This window comes from Tenrec ecaudatus, chromosome 14 (assembly GCF_050624435.1).
Source record: "Tenrec ecaudatus isolate mTenEca1 chromosome 14, mTenEca1.hap1, whole genome shotgun sequence".
In the NCBI taxonomy this organism is placed as follows: domain Eukaryota; kingdom Metazoa; phylum Chordata; class Mammalia; order Afrosoricida; family Tenrecidae; genus Tenrec; species Tenrec ecaudatus.
Window position 1 is genome coordinate 45,634,368 of NC_134543.1, and position 24,307 is coordinate 45,658,674.

The following is a 24,307-nucleotide window of genomic DNA, read 5'->3' on the forward strand; positions in this document are numbered from 1 at the left end:
GCATGCGCTCTTGTGTGACCAGATGAGTCCCCCCCAAGGATCAGTGTTAGCACGGTCCCCTGATAAAATAAAAGGAAGGCCTGGCGCAGGTCTGCTTACTGCTAACATGCCTGAGAACAGTGCTCCAGGTGATTACCCTTCCGCCTCGACCCTTCCCAAACAGGCGGGGCAAGGGTCCTGGTCTCTGGGTTGGACTGACAATCATTTAATTCTAGTGTGTAAGTTGGCTGTGGTGAATTCCCGTCACCCAGGGACCGGGAGCCTGGGAGACGGGACTGCAGCCTCCTGCAATGGAAAGTTTCAGAGTCACTCTGCTCAGCTCCCATAAAAGGAAGCAAAGCCAGGGAGGAGACTGACCTAGGATGTTATCTCATGCTTGCTGGCAATCGAGACAATCTGCAAACTTGGAGGCCTTAGGCTCCAACGGCTGTTTAGAAATCGGTGCCGCAAGGGACAGAATAGATAGATGCCAAGTCAGGTGGAGCAGACTTTGATGACCGGAAGTAGCAGGACGGGTCAGGGCCACTTTGCCAAGTTCTGGTGTGGGAAAGTCAGTGCCAACTGCACACGTCCTTTACAGAGACCCGGGTTAGGCGGGATCCCCACGGTCCCACTCCCCACGGTGCCTCTAATCCTTGCATCCTAGCAGACATCGGAAGGTCATTCCATTAGCGTGCATTCACCAGCCACAAAACCATCAGGTCACCAAACAGCTGCTGCTTTCCAGGGTCAAGTATATCACATTCAAGGCTGTAGACGACCGATGCAAAAGGCTCGTTCAGAGCGTTCCTCATTCTGAGGCCCTTCTAATGGAGGCTTACCGACGGAGCTGCTTGAGAGAGGGAGGAAAGGGGCCTCCTAGGGAGGGTGAACTTGGTCTCCAAATCTGATTCGACTCACTGACAGCAGATGTGAGGCCACAGAAATGGCTGCAGTGTCCGACCGGCTCAACAGCAGAGATCACCCTTCGAGGGCCAGGCTTCTGGTTGCTGTCCCTTCTCCCAGGGACAGGACCTGGAGTGGAGAACACGTACTTTATTCAGATCAAGAGGGAAATGTATACCCACACACCACGTAGGAATCCCTCTTGCCCATGCAAAGCAAAAACACACCCAAGGTTTAAAAAAATAATAAAATAAAGATCTCTTTTGCCTGAAAACCCTGCTGTGTGGTTCTGTGGGAATGTTTGTTTGATACCATGGACACACGGTTTATTGGTGTCGACAAAAGCATGCCAGGGAGAGACCAAAGGGCAGGTCTGATGTTTCCCCCACAAGCCGGATGACAAATCAGTCTGATTGGTCTCAGCTCGGCAAAACAATAAAACTATAAACATGAAGCCTCCTTCCTCCAGGTGCGCCCAACTTCCTCCAGGAGAGAGTCTGAATCCTGCTTTCTCTCTTAATTATGAACCTGTAGGTTTCTAGAGGAGAAAGGTGGATGTCAGGCACCCCCCCCCCCTGGGGGTACAGTTAATGCTTCCAGCTGTTAACCCACAGGTTGGAGGTTCAAATCCATCTAGAGCAGTGGTTCTCAACCTTCCTACTGCCGCGACCCTTTAATACAATTCCTCATGTTGTGGTGACCTCCAACCATAATTTTCATTGCTGCTTCATCACTCTCATTTTGCTACTGTTATGAACTAGGCGACCCCATGTGAAAGGGTTGTTTGACCCCCAAAGGGCTTGCGACCCACAGGCTGAGAACCGCTGATCTAGAGGCACTTTAGAAGGCAGGCCTCATGATCCACTTCCTCCAAAAATCAGCCTACTCTGTCACACATGAGCTGGGATGGACCCAATGGCAACTGATTTTTTAGTTCATGGTCATGGGGTAACAGGAGATAGTCTTAAAACAGTGTATGCATCGCAGAGAGAAAACAAGCACCTAGCTCATGGTAATCGCACATTATAAAATACCACGATGCAGGCAGCCCTAGAGCCCTCACTAAACTCAGAAGAGCCCAGTGCCATCGAGGTGCTGTCGACTCCTATCAACCCTATTGGACAGTCGAACTGTCCCTCTGGATATCCGGGCTGTACATCTTTCCGGGAGCAGCCAGCTCTCTCCCACGGCGTGACAGGTGGTTTCACATTGTTTATCGTCACTGTGCCTTCAGGGATGCTGAGAACACACAGCCCACAGATCAGTGATGCTTGGGCTTGTGGAACATCGAATAGCTGCCAAACCTTGGAAAGTTCGTAAAGCCTTGGAGAAACTTCTCCAGAAGTCGGCCATTTGAGAACATTCTTGACACATCTGCTTTGCCATACCCACCCTCTTTGCCTTGCGTTTACACACGTTCCCACCACCCACTGCCATCCCATCACGTCCAACTCTCAGCAACCCACCCCGCCGGGCAGTACTTCCCTAGGGTTGACAGGAGCAGAAAGCCTCGTCATTCTCTCATGCAGCAACGGGTGGATTTGAACCACCGACCTTGTGGTAAGCAGCCCGGTGTGCCACCCACAATACCACCTTTACACACAGAAATATGTTCACGTCCCTGACAAAAGCACAACTCCTCCCATGATGATTTCTTGGGGGAAACAGAAGGCATAAAGGCAAGTGTAATCAGCTTTGCCTGCCCATTTCTGCCAGTACTCTCGAGCACAGCCCGGAAGAAAGGTGGCTCTGCCCATAGTTCCACACTCAAATGTAAAATGGGCAATGTCACTGTTGGCATTTCGGATGGAATAGAAAATTCGTCTAGAATGGTCTCTCCCTCCGAGTGGTGGGATCCAAGAACAATGCTGCCTTGGGGCCACAGGCCGTATCCAATGACGAAACGGAAAACGAGAGGGCCCGCAGCCACAAGCTCTGCCCCGTTACCAAGTGCATTCTACCCCGAGTCTTTGCTCCCCAGATTAGAAAGACGGTCACTTGGTGTGCTTGGAGACTCCTCTCCTGGGACAGTTTATTTTGACCCTGGCTCCAAATTGGGTTGTAGGCAGGCAGGCAGAGGGTGTGGGGCCAACTCTCAAGAGGATGTTTATAAAACACACCCTTTGTTGTGCAAGGTGGCACTGCCCACACTGATCTAGATGATTAATTTATTTACGATGAATTTATTTTTGAGAGAAAAGTTTCAAAATAAAAAAGGGTTCTGATTCCAGAGATGAGAGATTTTCTATACCGTCAATTGAATTATTTTACCAGTAGCCCACCACACATAACATAAAACCATGTAACTTGACATAAGTGAATATAGAAATTGGGAGCAAATGCTACCCTGTGCACATACTGAATAACGCTGTAACAGAAAGTTGGCAGCTTCTAAGTCTCTGTAAAGTGAAACACACACGTATTTCTGATTTAGTGAATAATCTGCAGTACTTAACCTCAGTGGGGAGGAGTACAAAGAAGGTTAATGGTATTGTTTTAATAACAGAAATCATATATATACACCCAATGAATTCAACACTTTATTGCATATTGCTATTAAAAATGTACAGTCTCATAACACATACAACATCTTTTCTTCTAGGAACTGTAACGACAGGTCTTGTGCCCGAAGACTAAGTGGATCCAACGACTAAGCTAAGATACAAGACATATCATTAAGATACAAATTATAATGCTGCTGCTTTTTGGCATTAATTTAAAAAAATGAAAACTTTAAAATATACACCCGAGAGAGAAAAGTGGCTGCTTACACCAGCACCGATCTAAAAAGTAGGATTTTCTTTGTTTTGTTTTCTTCAGCAATGGCACATGGGATCACCTGCGCACAGCCTTTGGGGGGAAGGGAACCACCTAAATGGAAGTGGCACAGGAGGCCGGCCAGGATGGGCGTGCCAAAATGAGGACGACGAACAAGGGCAGGAGGGGCGTGTGCTTAACAAACTAGCTCCTTTGTGTGTCTCTCCCTGCACTTGACCATTCCTTAGACTGTGAAACACAGGCATTCCCCAAATACACTTCTCAAATGGAGCTGGACCCATTTTTTTCCTGCTATAAATAGAAAAAAAAAAGAGGCACTTTAAGTTAAGGAATAGATGAAACCTTCCATATATCCCACTCCATCTTGTCTCCAAGCCTTTTTGAGCAAAGTCTGTGCCTGTAACAGAGTGTATTTGCAGACCTTGGGGAAAATAGCAGTCGGAGCGCTTGGCCTCTACCTTATCGTTGTATTTGCTAGAGTCTTTTTACTTTGATAGAATGTGAGAAAGTCGCTAAGTTTGCAATGGGCGGGGGGTGGGGGGGCGTAGAACCACAGCTCTTGACGACTCTTAGAGTGTTATTTCACAGCTTTCGGGTGGCACAGAGACCATGCCGTCTGTGCTGAGCACTAGTTTATGCGCATTACTTACACATAGCAGGACTCCTGCACAGCCAGCACACTGGCATTCTGGTCACCCCTTAGGCTCCCTGCTGGAATCTAAGCTCCTGGGGGCAGGGACTCCGTCTTGTCTACTATTGTAGCCGATGACCGGCACATAGTAGGTGTTCAATAAATATTTAACTGACTGAAAGACTCCATTGAGTGAGTAAATAATGTTCTAGTGCAACAGACACACCACTCTTTCCACAGGAAACCCAACCATATACAACAGGATGGACGGAAAGAAAAGAGAGACCGTCGCCCCCACTGACCACAAATAAATAAAACCAAGCCAAACCAAAGGAAAGTAACAGTCCTCTTTATAGATCTTATAACTTAAGCATATTAAGAGTTTGTAGGTTAATGGTAAGCATCTATATTTTATTTTCTAATGTCTATTGTTTTTATTCATTTCTCCCTGAGAACTTTTTTTTTTTGGACTGAAATATCACAGGTAGCTTTATCGACACACAATTTCAAATGACCACATCTAAACAGCAAACCAGTTCACATGTACAGACAGACAGTCGATGTCAGCATCGCGGCGACTGCCGGGGGCTTGGCACGCACGCACTCCCAACGGGCCCTGTTCCAGGCGTGTATTTACAGAAGATGCAGTTTGTCCTACGGAACAGAAAAGAGGAACCACCCCGCACACCCACCCCCAATATATAATTAAGAAGCACCCCCATTTACAGGGAACCCCCCCCCCCACCTTTTTATAATCATTATCCTTTCAGGGAATTCTTCCTGTTAAGTCGTCGGTGGGAAATTTTGTTTCTAAAGTTGACGCTTCTCTATTGTGAGAACCACAGCACGTTCTAGCAATCGTGTTCTCTTCCCAGGAGCGTGGGCTGTACTGAGACCGCGGCTCTTTCCGAAAGCAATGTAAAGAAACCAGAAGCCCTTGGCAGAGAACTAAAGGAGCTTAGGGAAGGAGGGGCGGGATGGGGGGTGGGTGGGAGATGACGTTCAAGTTTTAAATATATAAACAATCTTGACTGACACTCTACATAATTCAGACTGCGTGTTAAGGTATTCTTAATCCACATTTACAGACGGTATCCCCACACCACCGGCACATAGCCCTAACTGGTCCTGTCACGACCCGTGCGAGATCCCGGCATCACCTTGTCAACAATCAGAAGCCATTTTTAACTCGATTTTTCCAACACCAGTTCCACCAATAATTTCTAAGTATGCCAAGCTTGAAAACCACACGATATTTCACAAGCCGGTTTGCACCTTCTTTTCTTTCTTGCTTTTTTTTTTTTTTGCGTTTGTTTTTTATTTTCTCTAGGAAATGTCTCTGTCATCTCTTTCAGGAGACAGTGTTGTGCTTCTGAACAGTCAATGGTGTTCAGGGAAAGAAAAAGAGTCACACTCAATTCTGAGCACATACATTAACAGAGTTGTTCTTATTAAAACACACATAGAGGCCTCCAGACGACACTCAGACTCTTATATACAAGGTGTGCACGGCGCGTGCGCACGCACACACACACGCACACACACACACAAGAAGGAATTGCCACTGTTTGGATTTCAAGGCAGCGTAATGAAACATTCTAGTCAATTCATAGGGCTGCTAGTGAGCTTTCTAAAAAAGTGTTCCAGGAAAATTAGAAGTTCAGTTTCGTGATGGGCCTCTCCCGGCTGCTGTCTGTCATCTGGTTGGTAATGCGCTTCCGATTCCGTTTCAGCTTCGAAAGGTCCTTGTCAAAGACTTCGCCTGAGCGCAGAGCGGAAACAAGGTCATCGAACTCGCCACCCTCTTCGCTATTCTCCTTTGCTTTCCTCGTCTTGCGCTCCCGTTCCCGTTGCTCTTTGAGCTGCAAGAGATGGAAGGCGCAGAGTGAGCTCAGAGAAGCGTCCAAACGCTTTGCGTCAAGTGGAGGTGATGCGGCTGAGGCGTGGCAACGCCATCGACCACACCAAGGTGTGTTCATCTGCAATCGCTAACGCTCTCAGTTGTCACAGGAGGAAACCCCCCTCCCCCCGCCGGCCCCACAACAACAAATTGTCAGCCTAACAATAGATCGGTCTATAAGGTGACCAATAGCACTAGGGAGGCCCAAACTCCTTAAAAGAATCCATCATTTTGTTATCAAAAAGGTAGCATTTGTCCAGCAACAGAGCTTAGGAGGCAGGAAAGGCTAGAAAACAGACAAGGCTGGACACCAATTCCGATGGTTTATGAAATATTGGTATGGATAGGTCTGCTTTTTTCCTCATGACAATACTGAAGCTGCGGTTTGAGAAGAATATCAGAGTTGATATTTCCTTCTCCTCACATCATGCTAGAAGATACGTGATATCACATGGTTTCTTACTTGTAACGTTGGCCTTGATCACACGTGTCAAGTCTTCCCTTTGGAAATAACAAAGAGTTTCCAAATCCACCGTATTTGTTCAACACCGAGTAGGTGTCCAAAGTTCTGACGGTCAGATCCTTTCCCGCCCACCCCACCTCGTCAATGAGGTTATGTTACATATTTGTCATACAATTTGTCACAGCTGACGTCATATCCTGGGGTCTTCACCATTAAAAAAATATATATTCATGAGAAAAAAAAGAAGGAAGCAAACAAGGAAGGAGGAATAAAAAGCTGCAATTGATTACAAGAAACAAAGTGCATCTAAACTGTTGGGTGGAAAACTGATTACACCTTCCGGGAGGGTGCAAATGGGCCAATTCACTGGTCTTTTACCTGCGCCTCCATGCGGGCTCGCCGCTCTTCCTCTTCCTTCCTCTTCCTCAGGTTCTCATTCTCTTGTTTGGCTTCTGACACTGCTTGAAGAAACTGATCAAAAATGCCAAAGAACTCATCTGGCTGCATTTTGCCGGCCTCTTCTCCAAAGTGCTTCACTGCTTTTGTAAACTAGAAAAAGAAGGGGGTTGGAAGTTCAGAGACGGCAAGGGAATTCCGCGATCGACGCGCTCTCCATCGAGAAGGACCAAGGGTCAGATAGTCTGGTATCAGCTTTCAATGGATTTCAGTGAGCCTGTTCCGTACCGCGGGCTGCTGAACAGATCTAACAAGCATTTTAAAAGTCGACTCTTAATGCTCCTCATCTTTAGGACCAATTCATCGCTGCCCACCTCGTTTCAGTTCAACGTCTACCATTGCCCTGAGATATTTATATATATTTTAATGAACTGACCAGTAGTAAAAAGGAGGAAGTCGGATGCTGTAGGGCAGAGTACCCAGGCCATAAAATTAATGGCAGACTCGGCAGGAGAAGGGAACCATGTACTTTTAACTTTCCTTTGAAGTTGTTTAAGATCCTGCCTCGGTGTCATCTGGCCAATATTGAAAGCAAATGGGTCCAGGGCTTTCTAACAGCGTGTTCTCGACGTAATGATGCTGCTGGCGTCTATGATAGCTCATCGGCTTTGATGAGAAAACAACAACGGATTTTGCCATCATTCATGTCACCGTTTTGGTTTTTAACCGAAGGAAGCCTAGTGGTGTGGTGAGGCTGCCAAATGCAAGGTCAGGGGTTCAGCTCTACCAGCTGCTCTGCAGGAGAAAGGAGAGGCGCTGTACTCCTGAAAAAAACATGCAGCCTTGGAAACTCACAGGCGCAGCTCTACCCTGTCCTACAGGTTTTGAAATCTACTCAATGATAGCGGTTTGTGTGTGTGCGCACACACGTGCACGCATGTGTGTTTGATTTGGGGATAATTATTTCCTACCATGAAATTTATAATATACTGTTCTTTTTACTATGGCCTCTTCACAGAGTTGTTCCTAGTGTTTTACTTATTTGGAAATATTCCACTAGAAAAGAGGTCTTAAGGGAAAAACATTTGTCACATACCAAACAAATGCGGGAGCTTCATCCACTGATTTTACAAGCTAAGTTTTAAACATTTTGGCAAAAACAAAGTATCCAAAAACATTCTGGCTACGACCAAGTTTCTGAGACACACAGCCTGTGCACTGTAGCCATCCTGAATGATCTGTTTATCCAGGCATTCTAGTGATGATGAAGTCATGCACATGTTACTTTTAGAAGTCTAAAGAAAGCTAGGCTCAAACTAAAGTTCTCACACTTGAAAAGAAAAAAGTAGACCTTGGGATTTATTTTACTTAAAAATTAATTATCTAGTTGATTCTTACAAAAGTATTTGATAAAGTAGGTACTTTATTCCCTTACAAAGTACATAACACAAATACCAAAAAAAGAGCACTGCCATCGAATTGATTCCAAGTCACAGCAGCCTTACAGGAGCAGACGGTCTTATCTTTCCTCCAAGGAACTGCTGGTGGGTTCAAACCAGCAACATCATGGTTAGCAGCAATGCTTCCCCTATGGCATCACCAGAACGTATACTGTAAAGTCATACACAGACATGGGTGGGACCCACAAAACATAGCTCACAGTGAAGGCTTGAACCATGGTTGGTGACAAGACTAAAAAATATAATAAAGACCTCTCCGCTCATGAATTGCTCCATGTGCCTACCAAGAACAGAATTGGGAGTAGCAATACCAGGAGGGTAGGAAGGTGGGGGGAGGAAGGGGAAACCGATCACAATGGTTTAATAATTGCCCCCCACCCCAGGGAGATGAACAACAGAAAGGAAAAGGGAGACAGCGGTCAATGTAAGATATGAAAATAATAATTTATCATTTATCAAGGGGTCATGAGGGTGGGGAGGAGGGAGGTTAAAAAAGAGAAGTTGATACCAAGGGCACAAATAGAAAGTAAATGTTTAGAAAATGAGGATGGCAACATATGTACAAATCTGCTTGATACAATTAATGTGTGGAATGTTATAAGAGCTCCCAATAAAATTATTGAAAAAAATATATACATATAATAAATAAAGACATTAGTAGAATGCTTTCAATCATGGAAAATTCTACTGAGATCACCAAACCAAAAGCAAACTCACAGTAACTGTTGACGAGAGCAGAAAGCCAGTGGCTGGTGGCTTCAAACTGCCGACTACGCAGGTCGCAGCTCACCTCATAACCATTACACCACCAGGGACCGCCATTAAACACCCTACTATTCATGAAAGGGTAAAATTCATAACTTCTCAAGTTTGTTTTTAGAATCTATGAATATGGAGCCTTCTCATTAATGTTGCCCTTTAGTGACTGGTAGGACATTCAGTGCCACCTTTACTTCCCACTTTCAGGTTTATGCTGCAGGCAGGGGGCCTGTATAATCATTTAAAATGGAAGAAATTGGCATGTGTAATAAATTACTGTTTAAAAATCACTGTCACCACAGGGCATGACATAAGGGGTCGCATCTTGGAGGTGTGATTGTAGCAAAGGGTTTGTCTCTTTGGGTTTTTGCGCAGCGAGAAGAGCCTTGAGCTGGATTTCTGGGTTCTTGTATGGCATTTGGAGTGCGTTTCTTGAGAAGACTCCGTGTTCGTGTGAGCATGGAATCCTTAGGAGTTGTGGGTTTTGTTGGCACCTGTGGTGGCATCTAGCGGTGATGTCATGTAAAGAGGGACATATGTGTCTCTTATAATATGAGGAGGCTTCAAAAAGTTCACGGAAAAAATATATTATCTTTTGATTTCACTGTTCCATGAAATTGCAGAAGCTCCTTCATAGCTAGTAAAACCCACAATCCTTATGAAAATTCACACACATTCAATGATTCAGCATGCCTTTCACTAGTGAAAAATATTTCACAAACAAAATGTTATTTTAAAATTTGTATTCATCCATGAAAGAGTTAATAATGTTTGAGGGAGGGGGAAGCCAACAAACGCAGGGACAAGGGAACAAAAAGGGATCTAAAATGAAGGCAAGGAGGGCATAGGATTCTTGGTGGGTTTGCTCAAGTGCAGCCGAGAGGAATTACTGAGAACCGAATGAAGGTTGAATATGACAGCGGGACAGTGGGAAAGTAAAGGACTAGAGGAAAGAACTAGGAGGCAAAGGACATTTATAGTGGTATATAAATACAGGCATGTTTATGTAAATACATTAATATATAATGATAGGGATGTAGGTCTATGTACATATAATTATATGTTAAGTATTTAGGGAGCAAACAGACCGTGGGCTTCTACTCAAGTACTCCCTCAACACAAGAACACTTTGTTCTAACCTGGTATTCTGTGATGCTCACCTGACCGACATAATTGCTGAAGACAAAATGAGTGCATAAACAAAGGTGGTAAAGAAAGCTGATGGTGCCTAACTAATAAAAGATCTAGCATCTGGGGTCTTACAAGTTTGAAGTTAAACGAGTGGCCATCTAGCAGGAAAGCAACAAAACCCATATGGAAGAAGCACATCAGCTTGTGTGATCAAAAAGTATCAACAGTATCAGGCATCAGAAGATTCAAAGAAAACAATCAATGCAAACGAGGGGGATTGGAGTGGAGACCCAAAGCCCATCTGTAGACAAGTGGACATCCCACATAGAAGGACCACAGGAAAGGACGAGTCAGCCAGGGTGCAGTATAGCACCAATGAAACACACAACATTCCTCTAGTTCTTTAATGCTCCCCTTCCCCAACTATCATGATCCAGTCTCACCTTACAAATCCAGCTAGCCTGGAACATGAACACTGGTACAGATATGAGCTCTCAACACACAGAATCCAGGGCAGATAAACCACCCAGGAATAGTAAGGGGAGTAGCTATACCAAGAGCTTAGGGGGAAAGTGGTGGCGGGGGGAGGGGAGAGAAAGGAGGAACAGATCACAATGATGGACGTACTAACTGTCTTTCTTACAGAAACATGGGTGAAGGGAGACAGCAGATGGTGTAAGATATGAAAATAATAATAATTTATAATTTATCAAGAGTTCACGAGGAGCGGAGGGGAAGAGAGGGAGGGGGGAAAGAACTGATACCAAGGGCCCAAGTAGAAAGAAAATGTTTTGAAAATGACAATGGGAACATATGTACAAATGTGCTTGATTCAACTGATGTGTGGATTGTTATAAGAGCTGTAGGAGCCCCATCCCATGATTTAAATTAAAAAAATGTTTGCGGGAGAAGGCTGATATTGGGATTAGCTGATATAGCTGAGCATAGTCCACTCCTGAACGTCCCCCACTGTGTACTCTTACATCAGCGGTTCTCATCCTTCCTAATGCTGCGACTCTTTAACACAGTTCCTCATGTATGGTGACCCCCCCAACCGTAACATTATCTTCGTTGCTACTTTATAACTGTAATTTTGGTACTGTTATGAATTAGGCGACCCCTGTGAAAGGGTCGACCCCCCAAAATCATTTTTATAACTGGACAGTTAACCACCGCGCAGTGTCATCTAGTGCTTCCGTCTCTAGGGAGGAATCAGATTAAAAGCAAAATAAAGTTTTGGCAGGACAAGCAGGAACACTAGAGCACCCCCGTCAGGGTGGAGAGAGGGCTTGAGAAACAGCACTCACACAGTAGAAGACGGAGTGAGTGTTTTCCTGTGTGTGTAGATAGGTGTGTGATGTGATGCATTTCAAACAGACAGCAGGTGCTGAGAGCCAGCAATAGAGAAAGCGTAAGAATTTGAGAAACTGAAAAGAATTTAAGGGCCTTGGAATGTTGTTTTTCCCACCCAAAAATAAAATTTTCAAGCAATCTTAAAAATAAATGTTATCGGTGAGGTGTGGGGATGTGGGGAAGACTCTTCTAACAAGGCTGTGGGTTGTAGGACAGGCCATTTAACAAGTTCTCCCAGAGACAGACGGAGACACAAGGAAGACAGAAGAGTACCTCATCTTCTGTGGACTTCTCTAAGGTGAGCATGCTACCTGGAGGCACTGGGCACACTGCTTTGTCTCACCTGACTTCCCATTTCAGCCTGCTCTTGGTTTTCAGAATCTATCCTGACTCCTGGAGCTAAGCACCCAACTGCAGTGTCAACCCAGTAAAAATAGGCTTGACACCATATAGATCTTTGCTGTCTTGCTAATCTAAAGGCAACAGGCCAACAAGATAAGAAGAGTCTCTTTCAATTGCTCAGGGACCTGGGAATGAAAATACACCTGTCATATACCAAACAACGATCTGCACTTTATTTCTTATACTGTGATGCTTGGATCCTACTCTGGAGGTCGCCTGGATGCTCAGAAATCAGGAAGTATCCATTCAAGTCCAACCCTGTCAAACAAGACTCAGCAGGCAGTGGGGAAAAAACTTACCAAATCTTTCGATTCTGCTAGAAGATCTTCAACATCCGAGAAGCTGAAGCTGGCTACTGTGATGAACTGGCTGACCACAGACACAAACTTGTCTCCGGGCTGCAGAGGCTGCAATTTCTGATATTCCAGCTCCTTCAACACAGAAAAGGGGTCATGTCACCAGAGGCTTTGATCCGGGCACACCACGTCACCTATTCCACATGCCTCAAGTCTAATGAATCAGGATGGCCAAGGCATGGAGACTTGCTCTAAGACATCCTGTGGTAGACTAGCCCCCCGTCCTTCCTCTCACCATGCCAGGGCCATGCCCCCACATACATATTTGCCAACAGCACGTCTGCCAGTCTTATGGGTACTTGATCCCTGTGCTGTCTCTTACTGACTGGCTTTAGAAGGCAAGTGGATGAACATTTGGCTAGACCAGAGCATGTACACTGGTACAGATAGGAACGGGAAACACAGGGAATCCAGGGCGGAGGATCCCTTCAGACCAGTGGTGAGAGTGGGGATACCCGGGAGGCTGGAGGGAGGGTGGGGTGGAAAGAAGGAACCAATTACAAGGATCTACATATAACCTCCTCCCTGGGGAACAGACAACAGAAGAGTGGGTAAAGGGAGATGCTGGACAGTGTAAGATATGATGAAATAATAATTAATAAATTATCAAGGGCTCATGAGGGAGGGGGAGCAGGGAGGGAGGGGGAAAATGAGCAGCTGATGTCAGGGGCTTAAGTGGAGAGCAAATGTTTTGAGAATGATTAGGGCAATGAATGTACAGATGTGCTTTACACAATTGATGTATGTATGGATTGTGATAGGAATTGTATGTGCCCCTAATAAAATAATTTGAAAAAAATTTGGGGGGGATCAAATTAAGAGATGAAGAAGTTGAACAAATAATGGGCTAGAGGTGGAAGGGGCAAATTGAACAGGAAGGGTCTGAGAGTGAAGGCGAGAGTTTGATGGTCGCTGCTCTGTGCTGGGAATTCTGCTGCTTTTATTTTCTTCTTCTCTTTTGCCCATGACAAGTCTACTTCCTCCCTTATCCCCGGGCTCAGGGCCAGTGGACTGCCAGCTGTGGGATTTGGCACCTTCATAACCACCGTTTCCTTCTTGCCCATGCTATTCCTTTTTGGTGACTAAGTGGGTGCATGACCCTAATACCCACTGCCGTTGGGCCATTTCTGACTCAGGTCAACTCTGTACAGGGTTTCTGAGGTGGTAAACCTTTACTGAGAGCAGCAGCCTCACCCGTGCAGTTGGTAATCCAACAATCCCCCGACAGCCCCACCAAGACTCCATGGTAGGGGCAAAAGGCTCTTGGTAATTATCCATAGTCTCATTACCACAAGTGATGAAAACACAGATGATTCAAATCTGTCAGCAATGAACTTCAACTGTCTCTGACCGTATTCTTTATGTAATTCCCACAGAAAGACCAGAGGCATCACTGTTCCTATTCGGTAGACCCATCAACTGAAGTTGAAAGCCACTGCTGTTGAGCTGATTCCGACTCACTGTGACCCTACGGGACAGAGCAGACCTGCTGCACAGGGCGACGGAGACGCCAGGCAGCTTCAAGGGTCTCTTGCAGAGGCACGAGCAAACTTGAATGGCTGACCTTGTGGGTGGGTTAGCAGCCCAAGGCTGACTCCACTCTCACCAGGTCTCTTTTAGCTGAACTTTAGAATGATTGCATTCTTTGCCCCAAAGTCAAGTAGCTGGCAAGTGAAAGCGTCAGCATCTGAACGCAGGCCTGCTTGACTTCAGAGCAGCAATAAGAGCTGCTGTATGCTGTGGACTCCCTGATCTTCTGAACCCCGAGACGGACCAGCACTAGGAAGTACAGGGCCCACAGCCTAGGGGTTCTGACACACTCTAGCACTAATTAGGTTCCTAAGCAAGTTGCTCTGGGTCAGTTTCTTCCCTTGGAAACGGAGGGCGAGGTCGGTTTTACTGAGCGAATCCAGTGGAATTAGACAAGTGGAACCTCTCCTAAGTTACCGAGTCAGAGCTCCCAAGGTTCGGACTTTGGCCTGGAGGAGGGAGGGAGGGAGGGAGGGAGTGGCGGTGGTGGAAGGGGTCGGGGAGAGGGAGGATGTGAAGCACAACTCACAGTGTACCACTGATGTATCATTTCATAAGAATTCCTTCAAATAATATTTCAATTTGTGTGGCACATAATTAGACGACATGAATGCCTGGACAGGCCAAAGCCTGCCTCCCAGAGTTGTCTCCCAAGGCCACCTCGTGACATCTAAGCCACCGAAGGTGCTCCTGCAGCAACTACTCCACAGACGGGGACAGGCCCCGGGGCTGGAGAGCACCCAGCTGCAGTGTTTAATCAACCAGAAACGTAGCACTTGGGCAGCTCCCTCTTGGGGCATGCTCTCCGCCAGCTGCTCAGAGCTCACTCTCAAGAGGCTTCCACCGGGCGGAAATGGCAACAGGGTAAAGGTCATCAAAGGAGGGGGGCCTGACCTGTTTCCGGCTGTCCTTATCTAGCCTAGCCTCGGAAAGCCCTGGAGGACGGGCCCTAGGAACTCACATCTCCGACTCTGGGCCCACTGGGGCTGGAGAGAAACCCGTCCACACCATCAGTTCATCTCAGTTCGTTTCTTAAGTAGCCAAAAAAGGAAATAAAACTCACATGCACCTAATTCTAGGAAGACACCACAGATTCTCCCTTATGTTAGCGGTATATCTTTCATGAGTGCTTCCCGAAGGTTGCCTCTGTGAGTAAAAAGGGTGTGTGTGTGGCCTCGTGACCCAACTGAGAAATAAATAGGAACGGTGAAAGATACTTCAGGGAGGGCCCTTTCCCAAGCTGCCTGCTCCTTCACCAGGAGCCAGAGCAGAGCGACTGCACACTCTCCTGACCAGGGTCCCCGGTGATCCATTTGGCCACCTGTCCTCTTCACTGGTGGCACTGTGTGCCCCACAAATGGTCACATTCAGCTTTCCACACCGGACCCCTCTCTGCCTTCAGTAGTCTTACTGGCTTTCTCTTTGTGGAGGCTTGGGCACAGACCTGACCAAACCAGACCAGACTCACTGACATCAAGTCGGTGCCGACGAATAGCGAACCTCAGAGCCAGGGTAGACCTGCCCCTGTGGTGTGAGACCATACCTCTTTTTCAGATGTGAAAGGCTGTCTCATTTACGGGCAACTCTCTCACACCCACACACACCTTAGTGATAGTCCTGTAGGCCAGTGAAAGAAACAAAACCAGACTCGGCCATCGAGCCCATGCTGACCCACAGGCACCATATCTAGGGCTGGGAGAACTGCCTAACTCTTTCTCTCCCGGAGCGGCTGGTGGTTTCAAACTGTTGACTTCGTGGATCTCAGCCCATCGCCTAACCACTGTGCCAACCACGGCTCAGTTCAGAGTGGATTTCTTCCAGAAAGAACCCTGCTTTCTCCAATACACGCCCATCACACCGTAATGCTCTTTCTCACAGGCTTCTTCCTCAAGGCAGTTTTGAAATCACTCTGCTTCTCTCTCGGCCCTTGCAACACCTCGAGGGCAAGGCCACTGCATCACCACGGCCCTCTGCCTTGAGTCCCTCCCCGAGTCTGCTCGTGCACACGCCGCAGAGGACGGACTTTGAAGAGACGAAACTCATTGCCATGGAGTCATTGCTGACTCACAGTGACACCCTAGAAAGCCGTCTCTCTCACAAGGAGCAACTGGTGGTTTTGAACTGTGGACCACGCAGATTGCAGCCCAAGGCATAATCACCACACTACCAGGGCTCCTTTAGAGACAAGGGAGAGGTCTAACTGATTTCTTGAGAATAAACATCATATGCTAATAGAATGTAAGAACTGAAAGAATTCTTGATAATCTAGCCCAGATCACTTAAAAAAAGAAAGAGCATTGTCTTTGTGTACTTTGTGATGTCACTTGACCCTGACGTCCGCCTTGGACTGTGAGCCCAAACCTTTGGGCGCAGTGACTCGCTCCCCACCAGTGTTTGCTTAAGAAGTTTACACACCTTTGCCCTGTTTGCTCTGTGACAGACGTACAACTATCTTTGCAGAAATTATCTGCCAGAGCTATGTATGGTCCTGAGTGTTCAACCCACTCATTTCCACGACTTCTGGCTCACAGGTGGAAAACTGGTGGAAAGCCTGGGTCCTTTCCCAGCTACTGGCCCGTGGGCCTACCCACAACATCCTGCTGCTGCCCATCCGGTTGCCAGGCCACACAGGCCCGCCCTCTGCTTCTTTGTTGCTCTCGCTCTTTTTAGTCACTGTTTACTCCTGGGCAAAGCACATGCCAAGGCAGCCGGTGGTGACTCACGTGCCAAGAGCCACCAGGGCTGGAGCAGGGGAAGGACCAGGAGTTAAGGGGGGGCAAATACTCACTGTCTCCACTGCTTTCAAGCCGCTTCTCAAGGTACTCATTTCTTTGTCCAGCTCAGTCATGCTGTGGTAAAGGGCAACATTTTAGTGATCAATACCTGACTCGTGGGTAAACAAACATTTCTTCCTGGGCGACTCAGGCAAATTACGGGGTCTCTTGCAAAGTTTTAAACTTCAGACCAGTAATAACTGGGGGAGTGACCCTCGGACCCATGGCCAGCCCAAAATGAAAGCCAGGCGGGGCTTTCAACGGCCAGATTTTCAGCTGTCCATCACCCTTCCTTTCTTCTGAGGCCCTTCTCCTTGGCCTCAAATGTCCAGCCTTCATGTTAGCAGTCAAGAGCTGGCGAGCATGGATGGCCCCACCCAGAACTCCACATCAAACACGGGGACATTTTAGAAGGCTGAAATTGAGGGATGGCGTCGTGCTTATTTTTTTCACAGCCAGCAGATGTATTTTCTTGGCTTAAAACAGGAAACTTTCTCATGCATGCATGCATGCAAAAAATTTACATTTACTCTCATAGATCTTAGGCAATTACTGTAGGTGGGCATACACATTTGGAAATAAATTTCTTGCCATGTTTAGTTCCTTTTGAACAAGTGCAAGAAAATGGCTCATCCGCAGCCATGCTCCCATTGCACGTCTCCATCATCCGTGTATTACTCTGCTCTCGAGCGCCGGGAACCTTCCAAGGTAACCGCTTCAGTTTCGATGAACAGACTCTCCCCCACCCCCTAAATGCTGTCCTGAGCAGCTTTACTTTTCTGTGTGTGTGTGTGTGTGTGTATGTGTTCTCTTTAAACAAGGTGCGTTTCCTGGGCTTTCCCCACCATGTTTTCTACTGGGTGGCTTTTAAATGTTAGAGGGGATCTCATCCTTGCGGATAATTCACGACATGTAAACAAATTTACCAGGCCTCCTTTTCACAAATTCCATGCTTTACCCAGCACACTTTCACCCAGCTCCACACACACACACAGAAGGAAAAACTTAGCCTGCTGGTCATGCTCTTCAAATTCCTTACAAGAAAATGTCGTTTGAATGTACGGTCTGCGTTTTGGAATTTGAAAGCGGGGTGGCGGGGAGGGGACACCGCAAGGAAAACGGCCAGCTCCAGGGCTTGGGACTTGGTGTGAAATTTGCGGTTAGGAAAAAAAGAAAAAAGGTTGGCCACTCTCCATTTTATTTTTAGTGTCTTTATTTGCATAAAGACTGCTTTCCATTAAACGGTTGCCTTGGCTCCAGGGAGCGTGTGCATATGTGAAAATGATTGGCAACACCGTACAGTTAGGGTTTCTGTTTGCTTATCCACCTCTCCTTATTTGACTGAAAACGCCACTACCCGTGCTTCAACAGAAAGGCATTTCAACCACTCGGGAAACCAGGGTCCTTTCCTATACTCTTAATAGCTCAGAAAATGAGGCTCGGCGGAAGGTCAAAAACGGCACACAGCACTATTCCAAAGGAGCCAGAACAAAAATCCATTCACAACCTTGACACACACCACATCTGAGTGATTTGTACGTGACTTAAAACTTTCACTTCACCTACAGCTTAGGGGAAAACAAGCCAACGGACCAACCGCCTCTGCGTTAACGCTCGGCCGGCCCAAGTGGCTAAAGCTCCAACAGTTCCCGCAGTACTCACTTCACTTTTGCTGCCGCGGGGATACCCCGCAGTTCTTCATGTAGGCTGAGCACCTTGGGGCATTTCTTTTCCACAATGGTTATGAGATAGTGCAAAAGGGTAATGTTCCTAGAGAGAGAGAGGGAAGAGGATTAACAGTCCGTGCTAAGGTCAGCCTGGGATTTACTTCCACGGGCAAGTGGCTGAACCCACAGTAAGGTCATAGCCCGGCATCAATTTCAAATTTTTGCAAGTCCCTGAAAGGCAGGGCCCTGTGATGAACGACAGGAAGGACTCTGCACTGCTGCTCCCGGGGACCAGCTGAGGCCCACCCTCTGCGTGCAGCCGCCCAAAGGAAGTGTGTCCGCTGCAAGCTCAGAGCAAGCAGTGGGTAGAATGGGCTGGGGCAGGGATTCAAAAATGTCGAATCCTCTCAAGAACGCGGTCGTTTTCTAGCCTTCATGTGCAGAAGAGCATCTCACTGGTGACGACGATTGATCATGCATATTCAAGATTTCTTCCGACTTTTGAAGCTTTGATAACCTCCCCTCACCCCACCCCCACTTGTTTTACTGTTGCAGTCCAGGGTGGTCTGAACGTCAGCATGCCCCTGCCCTTGTAGCTCACGGCTGTGCCTGGAAATACAACATGCGTGTGCAATCATGCGTGTGAGATCCTTGCGGTCGAGAATCCGCTTGCTAATCTTAGCAACTTTTCTTCTCATGACTACATAACCCTCTGTAGTTCTAACAGTTGGCTGTGCCAGCTCCCTCTGCAGTGGAGACAGCGCGGACCCCGGAAACGCCTGGACTGTGAAGGTGGGCATCTGATAACACTATCTATCCAGCAAAGGTGTGAGTCTGGTCCTGTGAGGTGTCCCTGCCACTGCTGAACATAACAAGTACAATCACCTGGCTCCCAGATGCCGGGGCCCACCCCAGGCACCTTTTGAATTGGAAAGAGGTGAGGGCAGGCATGGGGATTTTTCATAACTCCCTGGTGACTCTCACGTACAGCCAGGATCAGGAACCACTAGGCCAGGGGTGGGAACGGCCAGCCCTCAGGCTGTGTAAGGCCCAAGAAACCATCAACACTGGCTAACTCCACACACCTCGCCAGAGAAAAGCAGTCCCAGCCATCACACCGGGGATGCGTTCATGAAATGTGTGACCAAATATAGGCAGCTAATTTTTAAGTTGATCATTTTGTAGGGTTTGAGAATGTTATAAATCCCCCAATGGCCCTTGGCCTTAAACAAACAAACACACAAAGGCCCCCCTCCCACCCCCGCCCTAGTCTATTGGAGTCCCCCAACGAGGCGGCTACAAATGTAGTCTCTAAAAATGCCGCCACGGTTTCCGAGCGTGTGCCATTCTTCAAGGCAGGGCACACTCAGCCACCTACGAATAAACGAGGGGTTTCCAGTTGGCTTAGTTTTTCTGTAACAGTGACCGCCGCAGTGGATCCACACACACAGTGCGGCCCTATTCCTCTCAAGTCTCCCCAGATATGTTTTAGCTCTTTCCCCGCACCCCACTTTGCTGTTCGCAATTAACCACAGCAGCAGCAGAATTGCCCAGTGAAGGAAAACAGTGGCCAATAGTTCTGATCACTTATTGGCAGATGTTCAGGCTGCATCATTCCATTTGTTTTGCCGATCACAGAATGGGAAGGGGCGGAGGGGAGGCCCGGCTACCATGACAAGAAGCACGGGCTGCTTTTCTTCATTATTGAGGGATACTCCGAGGCTGTCAGCTGTCCACGTGCGCCTTCCCTCGGGCAGGGCAGCTTGCTGCCATCAGGCTAGGTCTCTGTACTGGTTTGGCATCCAAACACACCTTGTTTGTCTGAAGGCAAATTCTTGAAGAAGGACTGACAATAACTAGACAGACACACAAATTGGCTTATGCCCTGGTGGCTGCCAGTTACTTAAGGCTTCAACACAGAGTAAATACAAAGGGGTGTCAAAAAGTTCACGGGGGAAAAGTTACATTATCTTTCAACAAGAACTATTGGAGGCCCTGCTTGTAGGTCCTTCATGCCAATTGTCCCACTCTTTGTGTAATTTAATTAGATTCAATTTACCAAACACCTAATGAATGACTGATTATAGCAAGGCACTGTGGGTCTACTATGCTGGTGTCTTTGTAAGACACTGTAGTACTCCTGGGACACTGTAGTACTCCTGGGAACCAGATACCCACCAGTAGGAAGGCTGAACATTTAACGTATTCTTTTAGGCAGCTATTACCCTGGCTAAATTCTGTAGGAACTTCAACAGCAGATCACCATGCAGAACGTTCCAGTGGGAGAGGGAGTTGCTTTCCTGTAACGGCACCGTTGACCTCACTGGTAGTGAGGGTTTCCTTCCTCTCGAGGCTGCACACCCAGTGGAAGAGAATGGCCTTCCGCAGAGAGATGCTGTTTACCTAACAGGCTAACACGACAGGCTCCAAATAACACCCATATGTTGGTCGAGATGTGGGCATACCCACAGAACAGGTGTCACGTCTGCGGGACCCCACGCCTTGCTTGTTGGGACTTGGTTCTTGCTGCTAGGTGCAGGTGGGTCGCTTCCGACACAGAGTGACCCAGGTACCACAGACCCAAAGGTGGCCGGTCCTGCGCTGCCCTCACTGTATCAGCTGCTGTGTCTATGGATCTCATTGAGGTCTTCCTGCTTTTCCCTGACCCTCTACTACTCCAAGCATGGCATCCTTCTCCAGGGACTAGCCTCTCTTCTAGGGACATGTCCAAAGTATGTGCGATGAACTCCTGCCATTCTCACTTTTACGGAGCATTCTGGCTGTACTTCTTCCAAGACAAATTGGCTCTTGAGGCAGTCCATGGTGTATTCATTATTCTTTACCAACACGGTAATTCAAAGTCAGCAACTGTTCTTCACTCTGCCGTATTCGCTGTTCAGCTTTCCCATGCATAGGAGGCAGTTGAAAATACCCCGGGGTTTGGGTTAGACACATCTTATTCCCTGAAGGCACATTTCAAGGGGGTTTTGTGCAGCAGCTTTCCCATGGCAAAAGGAAAGCTAAACTGTGCTGCTTGAGCCTGCCTCGGTTTCATGATCTGACAGCAGGCATCACAGCACTGTCCTGAATACTGTCGGGTGAAAGGGAGGGTGGAAGTGGTCTACAAAGGAGCAAGCGCTTCACGGAAACCCATCGCACGATGCTGCTACCACATAGGGCTGAATGCAGGTGGTTTCAGTCCCAGAGGCACTTAGAACACAAACTCGGCATTCTGCTTCTGCAAGAGCACAGCTCTACTTGCCCCTGTCACGTCCCCAGGACTCGAGCTACATCAATGGCAGCGGCAACAGCAACTGCCAGAAACTGACAGCTGCCCTTCACTCATCTATCGCTACAGGAGGCAAAAGCAGGGTTTGACCTGCACCTTAATAAGCACACGACTGATCTTTTGTCAGATTGATTCAGGTTTCAATCAAAAACCAAGCTCATTGCCATCAAGTCAGTTCTGACTCATAATGACCTTATAGGTCAGGGTAGAGCAGCCCCAGTGGAGGTCTGAGATGGTAACTCTTTATGGGAGTTGAAAGCCTCACGATTGCTATGGGAGTTGGAAGGCCAAAAAAGCCCAGCAATGGGAAACAGTTAGGGTGAATTCAGAAGAATCTCGGTACAGGGAAGCATGCCTTAAGGAAACAATGGTGCAAAGGCCTCTGAAGGCGGTGAGAACTCTGAGAAACAGAGCGCTCAAGGAACTGGCCGAATGGCCTAGCCTGTTATTCACACCAAAGATGCACTTTCACATCGCGGTGAGCAATCTGTTCGTTTTCTAGGGAGCATTTTAATGAGTCTTTGGGTAAGCAACTGAATAGCAACAGCCAAAATGCTTTCATACATCAGATTTCTTTTTTCCGTCACATAGCTGTTTCATACAGGAAAATATAAGATTCCAGCACACACAAGCAGCCCGTTTCTTTCCCCCGGGACCCGGGTCTTGGCTTTGTTTTTAAAGCGCTGCCTGTCAATGGCTTCAGGATGAAGCACGCCCTCCCTGGAGTCCACACACATGGGCCTTCAAACCTCTGTCATACAACATGAGTGGGTAGCGATTGGGGCTGTCCTTGTAGCTAAAGCAAGAGCAGTCCTCACATTAAATAAAACAGCTATCTCAGCAGCTAGAAGGGGAGCCTGGCACTTCTTATGTATAGTCGGAGAGATATAAGTAACTTTTTTTTTGCTTAAATTTTTTAGTTTTATTAGCATATAATCCACATCATACAATTCAAGCATACAATCATGTCAAGAATTGTACAATCATTACCACAATTTCAGAACATTAGCTCCCCTCCCCCTCCCATTACTAAACCACCTATGTCTGTTAGTAGGAATTGGAATATTCAACTTTACAGCTCTAAGCTAGAAAGATGTATATAAAAACACAGTAAGTTGCTGTCAGTGTCTAGCAGGATCTGTATTGAACCTACGTTTGACCCGAGTCTCAGTAACCGGTCACCAACAGGAGATGGCCGCTTAGAAACTGTGGCAAATGGACGCCATCAGCTCCCTGAACACTCACTGCTGCTGCTCAGCGTAAGATTCCTCTCGGAGAATGCTATGAGGATGCAACATACCAGGAGAAACTCATCCCAAACCCAAAGGCACTTGTTTTCCTGAGACAAATTTCCAGGGGGGAGAGAAAATCACGGACTACACGCTCTCCCCCTGTATGACCTGTACCACACCTGTCACGCCCTTGTGGCGGGTTTGCCTTTCTTGGAGCAGTTCGATGCGATGGACACAGGTACACTATTTCCTCTGAACTTCCTCAAAGCCAAAGGTTAGGGCGGCTCTCAGGACTCCAGGACAAACTAACTGCCTCCTGGCTCCCGTCATTTCTGCCACGGCAGAGTTGACTTCTTGCTGTTAGGTAGGTATTGAGTTGAGCACCCCCGTATGGGTTTTCTAGGCTGCAGTCTTTAGAGCCGCAGGTCTCCAAGTCTCTCCTGTGGAGCCACTGGGTGGATTCAAACTGCCAGCCATGAGGCCGGCAACCCAGTGCTTCATTCCCCATGAAAGGCCCTTTCATCACAACCGCCGCAGGGAGGAATCCCAGCCCCACGCCCCTCCCAAGACCAACATTACGCTTAGGAGTAAAGCTCTTCAAGATGCTGAAAGTAAAACGGTCCCCGGATGAGAAAGAATCCCAACAAAACCCAAACTCTCCGTAGCATCAGGACACTGAAGCGGTTGCCCTCAGTTTGGAAAGAATGCACTTACTTGTCAGAACTGGACTTTGTATCTGCGATCTTGTTCAGGCTGGATATCTTGAATCCGTATGCATTGCCTCTTTGGCCTTTATTCATATAATTTCCAAAAGCCAAAACCACTTCGAGCAGCTGCCTCAGGGCACTGCTCCTGAAGATCTCTTCAGAGCCACACCGAATGGCTTCAAAACAAGACAAAAACAGTGACAACCAATACTTCCCAGAGATACCCGTGTTATACCCGCCCACCGCTGCACAGACAGTGAAAGAGGCAAGATTGAGCCACGAGACTACTTGAGAACCCTTTTGATACACCCCAAACTAGAGGCCACAAACAAAGGGGCTGGTGGGACCAGCGACAATTGCTCAAGCTGACCAGAAATGGCCGCAAAAGCCTGCTCTTACTCTGCTGTCGTCTCTGCAGAAGCACCAGACGTGAGCGTTCGGCATCCTACAGTCATGGTTGCCTTTCTGACATTCTTTTGCAAACACTTACTTGCCTGGCTACAGTCAGAGCAACATGATGACAGATCAAGTCCACTGACTAAAACAACACAAAAGGCCACCAGAAGCAAGGTTCCAGCCCCTGTGCTAAGGGTT

General features: G+C 47.4%; 1 protein-coding gene across 4 annotated transcripts in view; it reads right to left on the bottom strand.

Annotated features, from left to right (window-relative positions):
• Positions 1-3,837: 3,837 nt before the first annotated feature.
• The window catches only part of DAAM1 (dishevelled associated activator of morphogenesis 1), a 194,336-nt gene continuing 173,866 nt past the window's right edge, over positions 3,838-24,307 (bottom strand). For all 4 annotated transcript variants that reach the window (XM_075531931.1, XM_075531933.1, XM_075531932.1 and 1 more), the window contains 6 exons: positions 23,721-23,889; positions 18,481-18,588; positions 16,833-16,893; positions 12,458-12,589; positions 7,036-7,206; positions 3,838-6,156 (listed from right to left, as the gene is read on the bottom strand). In XM_075531931.1, the coding sequence (XP_075388046.1) occupies positions 5,947-6,156; positions 7,036-7,206; positions 12,458-12,589; positions 16,833-16,893; positions 18,481-18,588; positions 23,721-23,889 (851 nt within the window). In that variant the 3' untranslated portion in view covers positions 3,838-5,946. The remainder of the gene's footprint in view (positions 6,157-7,035; positions 7,207-12,457; positions 12,590-16,832; positions 16,894-18,480; positions 18,589-23,720; positions 23,890-24,307) is intronic.